Below are 7,500 nucleotides of genomic sequence, written 5' to 3'. Positions count from 1 at the left end.
GGCCGCAGTTTGATCCTCTGGGGATTTTACGCCACATCTCGGTATTTAAGCCTTGTCGCCTCTCGCGTTAGTCACTCGACACAGCCAGTTTTACCGCTCGCACCTTGCCGAGCTTAATTTTTCTAGTATGCTGTTTACGTTTAGTCTCGTAGTTTACAGTGATGTAATTCGTTTTTTCTCCACCACTACTTTATTTCTTGTATGTTAGCTTTTTCTCGTCCCCAATAAACACAACTGGTCGTGTCCTTCCTATTTCAACGTGTTGTTGCCTTTCTGCTGATTAGAACTAAACGTTTTCTCCGCGGCGGAACGCAGTGACATAGCAGAGAAGTTGTGTTATTTACGGTCTGCGCATCCACTGTGTGATGCTTATGTGCCGATCAAATCGAAACTTGAACACCCCCCACCCCTCCCTGGGCAAACCCCGGGGATTTGACTATCTTCTGTGCCCGTGGATTGGGGAAAATGACCTTTGCCTGCGTGGGGTGGGGAAAATTGAACCTGAAGTGTCAGGTTTCAAATTTTTTTTTTTCGGACGCCGAAGTCGCTAACAGCTATAAAACACGTGTTTGGACGAGATGGAAGAGTTGAAAGGAAGAGATACAGCATTCGTGAGAGATTGGCTTACAAAAAAGGTCTTTATTAAAGACGACAGGAGCCTACAACGATTGTTCTTTAGTAGGGTATGACAGACAAATCCGACGATAGGGTAGGCCATTTGAACAGCATTTTGGCCCGAGGGGGCGGGAATTTGAACGATCCAATCTTCAAAAGTTCAAATTCCCGGGCTTTACCCGGGGTGGGGGGGGGGGGGGGGATGTTGAAGTTTCGAGACTGATATTCAACCTCGTTCCGGAAAAGCCGTGGGAACGAGGTTGAGTGATATTTTTGTGTGGTTTAAAACTATCTAGAGAAAGTAGATCTTAGTGAGTACTCTTGGTGTCCAAAAAGAAAATTCGGGGTAACCATGCATTTTGGAGAGATAATCTGCTTCAATTTGAGAAAGGATGCCATACAATGCTTTGTTAAAGCTTTTTACAAATGTTCATCAGTTATCTTTGAAAAATGCGTGGTTACCCCCAACTTTCTTTTTGGATTTCAATAATACTTGTTAAGATCTACATTTCCTGCATAATCATCTTGTATTTTTACATTTTTTATTTATTTTAATTGTTAATTTATCTTCAATTTGTAAAATGTGAAGATCTGTATAATTAAAGTTGAGTAAAGTAAAATTCGAATTTTTCAAAAAAATAATGCATGTTTCGTGAGCGCTTTCAGCAGTTTTTATGGCGAATAGCAGTTTTTGATGGCTAATAACTGGCTCTTTATCAAAGCTAAGACACGGGGTTCAGAGCAGTTTTGTTTTATCGTACACGCCAAAGTCTCATCTCGTTAATTCCAAAATGTGTTTACTATGTACAATAAAGATTGCAAAAATGAAATCCTCCTGAATTGTGAACGTTTTCTGCTTCCATATCCTTCTATATCCCAGATCTTGTCTCTTCTCTCGAACTTTCCTTACAGAGTTTCCGGATCTTTATTGCATATACCGCAGACCAAAGTACTTTGGCAACGAAAAGTTGACTTACACCAAAGGAAGAGGAAAGGGAGGAAACTGATTTAGGCCCAATGTTTAAATTCTTTGTAACTAACAAGAAACTTGATAAAAAGGCCTCATTTTTCGTAAATGGCTCGGAATCTCCACTCTTGAACCAGTTTAGGAGGGAATGCAGCCCAGTGGCTAGGGCGCTTGCCTTGATATCCGGATATCCTGGGTTCAAGACCCGCTCTGACCACTTGCTGAATTTGTTCCTGATAGTCCCTGGTGCAACTTCTCAGCTTCACTTGTAAATAGCCAATTGGATCTCTATGTGACCTGTCACGTGAACCTAGAGGAACCGTTGCTAATAGTTCAAATAAGTAGTAATTGAACTGAATTCAAATTAGGAACAATGCAAATGGCCTATTCACAGCCAGAGCTCTCGGTATATATTTATATAGTGTTTTTTGAAGAATAGCCCTTTTCACGGTTAGTTTTTCTCATTTGCATTACAATGTAATCTAACGTGGATGCGAGGCAATTTCGGGTTAAAACTACAAAATAGCGCGAAATTGCCTCACATACATGCAAAATTATATTGTAATGAAAATGAGAAAAACTAACCGTGAAAAGGGCTATTATAACGAAATTGCGTTGCTTTAGCATGTTTATTACTGCTATTTATGTTTTGTTTCATACTCGCCAAATGCCCCGAGTGGGGTGGATGGGGTGAGGTTGTAACAGAGATTTGTTACACTTAGCGTCACTGAGACATTAGGGGTAAACAAGGTTCGTTGCGAAATAAACAAATTGAATCAGAAATAGCATCCTGTGTTAAAAGACTTCCTTTGAATATGAGGAACTAGAGAAAATGGAGCTTACACATATGGAAGGTATTGAGCATTCTCCAATATGTCCGCGAACTCGATTGCTTGTCAAGGGTAGCCCAAGATTTCAGCTTAATTTTTTTCCGATTTAATAAGTTTTCGATTTTTTTTTGTTTCTGCGAACTGAAATGTTTTTTTTTTGCAAATATATTTTTTCTGGAATCAAATTCAACATTCCAGAATCCCACTTTTCAGCATTACCACATTCTTCCCTTTTGCCTCCCCACTTGCCCGCCAATTGTTCAGGCATGTCATTTTATTGTATAGTCAAACAAATCATTTCCCTTCATCAGGGCGTTTCGAGAAGGTTGCACTTTCCAAATCGAAACGAAGAACATAATGATGTCACGGACTCCTTATCGAGCACGGATTTCAGCTATTCAGATGACAGATGCCGAAACCATTGGCAAGCGGATGAAACGCCTTTGCGATTGCAACATGTTCGCGGAAATTGAACGCATGGTTGTTTGCCTTCCTAATACTCCAGAATATAATGACAATGAAAATATCAAGCGAGCAAAGATTTCTCTTGCTTGGAACAAAAAAGACGTGCAAACAGTTTACAAATTAATTGAGGTGACTGGTTTCATGCATTCGAGGTGTATGTTCAATTATTTCGGAAGTATGCTTGTTCATTTCGGAAACGATTAATACTTGTGAGTAACTTGTTGATTACTGATTTTTTTTTTCAGGAAGGAAACTTCTCCATTGGTGAAGACAAAGATCTTGTCGAGTTGTGGGACAAAGCCCATTGTTACGAAGCTAAGTGTTCGACTCCACTTCAGAGATACCGTATCAGACAAAGGTTTGTTAAACAGAATTAAAATAAGGTGGCAATTTTAAGACTGTCAGCGCATTTCAGATCATATTTCATACAGAACCGACAGTACGTATTTTTATTTACTTGTCAACGAAAGATGATGTCGTGAACGGTTATCGATCTTACATTTGGTTTGCTTGTGGAAGCTTTGTCTGCTCCGGCAGACTGGAATCAGATGGGAAAGTATCGCCAGAAAATTCGAATATTTTTACAGAGAGTAACTTTTCTGTTACCCTGTGGTTTCCAAGTGGCCCAAGGCAAAACGTAGTACCCAATTCAAATCCTTTGGATATAAGCTACATTATAATGCAAATACAACACGCAAAGAATCTTAACCCATAGGCCATTGTTTTCTCTTGGGACACTCTTGGGGACATGAAGATGCTAACCTGCGATCAGGATCTATTTTAGTTTCGCGTGGTACGTAATGTGGAGTTGGCGAAACGAAAAATAGAGGCCCAATTTTAGCGAGCGACGACATAAGAGAACATATGGGCGAAGCTAAAAATGGGCCTGATCGCAGATTATGAAGATGCCCCAAGAGAAATTAAAAAACAATGATTATCCAATAAAATTGAATCTAATAAAATTGTAGATTTCTACTGCTGGGGATCGAACGAATTTTCAGCTGGGCTGCCGCCTGGGGTAAGGGGGCTGGGGGAGGGGGGGAGGGGGGAGGGAGTAGGCTTTGCCACAAGTTGCCTATAGAATTATTTCCAAAGTTGCCGAAAAGTTGCTGAATTTCGGAAAAATTGCTATTTGTTTTTACTTGTTTGCACTTTATGTTGGTTTTGTTGCGGTCTAGATCATTTTGTCCACGCGTAGAGCGCTTTTTCCTGGCCGAATTCGTCTGAACTTTTTCTTTCTCTAGCTATTTTAGCTTTTTCGAGGGTAGCGAGACTTGCCCCAGACCTTTTAGCTTCCGCATTAGGATTAATCGGGCCTTCATCTGCACATTCTTCCCAGCTGGAATCTGAATCACTGACAGCCTGTCCGCCATCTTGAAAGACGTGCCATGTGACAGCGCCTTTAGGCTTCTACTCTATCTCTTTCCCTTTTTTCCCAAGTTGCCCCTTCCCTTGTCAGCGTTTAACAATGGATTCACCTAAGCAAGAAGCCGATGAACAACACATTATCGCCATTTTGCGACATACGGCGCCTACTCCGGCTAGTTGCATGGTTAATGGTTGTTTCTTACTAGGCCACAAGTTGTTTTAACAACTTAAAAAAATCGATTTCAATTTTTTCCTTGGAGTATCTGCACTATGTCCCTTATTTTTTGTTTTGCAATTTGTGATAATATTTGTGATAACTATCTCTTTGTCGCACGTTAAGTTAAAACTAAGGACGCTTTTCATTCAATCAAAACTCTCGAAAAAACCGAGTAAGGAATGAAATAAAACGGAAGTATTCCGGAAATGTTTCGACAATTTGGGTATAGGCCAGAATACAATAATACAATACAATACAATATAATACCTAATTGTGGAAAAGTGGAAAATCCTGTTCCATTCACCACGTGACATCGAAATTTTAAACTAAAACTTCGGGTGAAATGGAAAGCATTATACTCTGGTGGAGTTTGTTCCTGTGTTAACTACTTCATTTTTTTTCTCTGTAAGGTTTCCTCCTCCCCAAAGCATTTGCCCTTCCGGAATCAGGAGGAAGAGAGGCATCCCAAGGGAAACCCGCGATGCTTTGGAAGCATGGTTTACAAAGCATGGCCCATATCCCACAATTACAGACAAACTGATATTGGCAGGAGAACATCAACTAACTCATAGCCAGGTAATTTTATTAGAACAAGTTTTACTCGATCCAGAACGTTTGGGATGTCACACAATGGAAATAGAACATTTGTGGACTTGGATAAAGATGTTTCAGTTGTTTCTACCAGGGTCAGGTTGTAACGGTTCCAAGAGTATGGTCAGCGAATGGTGTCCTTTTGAGGGCTCAAATTTGAGTCTCTGTTTGGCTGAGAAAGAGGCGCCAAATTTTAAAACGAATCACCTATAGATCGAACTTGGTCTTTGCTCTGTCAAGTAAAGGGGTTAAAAATAAAAATAATGTTGAGAAAACTCCGACTGTATACCTTGTGCTTTAGATGAGAATTGAGCTTTGGTAGTTCCACTGCATGATTGTAGTCTTCTTTGACAAGAATTGTTTCATGTCATCTGAATCGAGGCGTTTGTGATTTAAAGCTTTTCGTCAAAATTAAACTGGAATTAGCCCTGAATACTTCTGGTACGCTCAAGCTAGCCAACCATGCATATGCCCTCTTACAGTTTGTGTAAGGAATTGTAATGAACCGAGGTCAGCGAAATCGGGAATAAAGGATATACAAGACGACCCCATTAACCACTACAAAGTCGATCACATATGATCTCGGAACTCAGCAACATGTGAATAACCAAGAATCGATGTTTTTTGGATAAGTATTCTTATCCGCTGCTTTTTTGTGTTGTTGTTATAGCTGAAGAATTGGTTTGCCAACAGACGACGACGTCTCCGAGACAAAAGGAATGAATGTCGGAAACGTCTCCAGCAGTGTGCAACACAAAACAAACTAGAAGATGAAAGACATTCAGCTGTAGAATCAGAAAAAAGTTCGCCTTTAGAACGACAGAGCTCATGGCACTTGGAAGATGTCGCACCAATTGTGGACCAGTTAACGCCGTCTTTATTTTCAACTGAAACAATAATGAAGACAGACATTAATTCGATAGCAGTTCCATCAACTTCACCACTATTTACAAGAGAAACAACAGAACCACCAGCAGAGGACGAGCAGTTATTTGGTCGATCAAATGTGCCCTTATTGCAAAGCCAGACGTGGGATAAGGTCCACGTCCTTTCGTCCGTAAACGAATCAATTCCAGCTTCCAATCCAGGCAAAATAACAGGGGCAACGGATCAGGCTACATCCTTGACTAACCAATCAGGCATGTCGTTGTTACCAAACCAAACTCCATGGTCTTTGGAACATGTTATGATTCCAGCATTAGAACCGAAGATATCTTTAAGCGAATCAGAGGAAGTAGTTCATCAAGGATATCAATCAAGGTGAGAATGATAACTAATTACTGACCCTCATAAAATCCTATTGTTCTCTCTCTCTGTGCATTAAATTGGCGATTTAGGGTCGTATTCAGAATCTAGTCCAAGCTTTAGAGGGAAACGGAAGCGGTCGTTTTCGTTATCAAGAAAGTTATCAGGGGTAATTCAGTTACACGCTGAGCCAAAAACTTAATATTGCAGTGGGCTAACTGAACTGCAATATTAGTGATATTGCATTCTCAGTGCTCGCAGCAATGTTTTAATATTTCAGCCGCAAACAATTTAGACTTCGTTTGTTAAGGTGGCTCAACTCAGTTTTTCCCAGGTCAGTTTTTTTTTGAAGGCCGGCATGGATTTTGAAAATCAAAACAAATATCGCGAGTATGGCACAAATATTTTTTTTCTCCTTCTCCTGATGGTCTTGGAAATGCGGTGTAAATTTGCTTCCGTTACGTAGACGTCATGATACTTTAGAAGTGAAACCAAAAGGTTGCGCATGCGCATTTGCTCAAAACTTTGCGATTAACACATGTGGACCGTTTTACCAAACTTCTCGCAAACCCGTCATTAGATTTTGCAGAAATTTGAAATTAAAATAGTTCCGACTACAACTGAATCGTCAATGAAAAAGAAAATCAGAAATTTAAACAAACAAAATTTGAGAAAACTAAGAAAACGTCTATCAACGAATTACGAAAACCCCCTTGAAATTCTATGGAAACACCTTTTAAATGTACCTTATTTCTGTTATTTTAAGGAAGCAAATGCTGCTAAAAAAAGAAAAAAAACTAACTGGTTTTGCATAAATAGCTTGAACTCGGAAACATGGTTCCTTCGCCAGATGTTGATGCCCTGAAGTAGAAGACTAAAAGTAGTTGGACTTTCCAAAGATGAACACTACTTTTAAGTAGTAAAAGTCCTTGTATAAATAGACAGGCACCGATAGAGTAATCAGAAGTAGAATGAAGTTAAAAATATAAACCTTTGTGATAGCACTTACCACTGGTCAAGTTTGAGCTGCAAGGCAAAAACTTGTTAAATATGGCAGAAATGGAAGTATAAGGCCTGGTACCGGACGAATTTTCTACCGGTTGAAATTTTTCACCGCCCATTTTGTTCGCACGGAACAGTGCAATATTTTCGCTCTGTTCACACGGAATTAGCGAACCGGATTAAAGTTTAAAGTGGTACTA

General features: G+C 39.8%; 2 protein-coding genes across 2 annotated transcripts in view; one reads left to right on the top strand and one right to left on the bottom strand.

Annotated features, from left to right (window-relative positions):
* LOC138009068 (RING finger and CHY zinc finger domain-containing protein 1-like) overlaps positions 1–259 on the bottom strand; it is a 2,458-nt gene extending 2,199 nt beyond the window's left edge. The window contains exon 1 of the mRNA XM_068856371.1: positions 1–259. This exon is cut by the window's left edge and continues 2,199 nt beyond it. The gene's annotated coding sequence lies outside the window, so the exon portion shown is untranslated.
* A 2,413-nt stretch (positions 260–2,672) lies between these two features.
* LOC138009067 (homeobox protein SIX4-like) overlaps positions 2,673–7,500 on the top strand; it is a 12,195-nt gene continuing 7,367 nt past the window's right edge. Inside the window, exons 1-4 of the mRNA XM_068856370.1 lie at positions 2,673–3,006; positions 3,123–3,235; positions 4,873–5,038; positions 5,724–6,313. Coding sequence (XP_068712471.1) covers positions 2,770–3,006; positions 3,123–3,235; positions 4,873–5,038; positions 5,724–6,313 — 1,106 coding nt within the window. The 5' untranslated portion in view covers positions 2,673–2,769. The remainder of the gene's footprint in view (positions 3,007–3,122; positions 3,236–4,872; positions 5,039–5,723; positions 6,314–7,500) is intronic.

Source organism: Montipora foliosa, chromosome 6 (genome assembly GCF_036669935.1).
Source record: "Montipora foliosa isolate CH-2021 chromosome 6, ASM3666993v2, whole genome shotgun sequence".
In the NCBI taxonomy this organism is placed as follows: domain Eukaryota; kingdom Metazoa; phylum Cnidaria; class Anthozoa; order Scleractinia; family Acroporidae; genus Montipora; species Montipora foliosa.
This window is presented reverse-complemented; position numbering and strand designations above follow the sequence as displayed.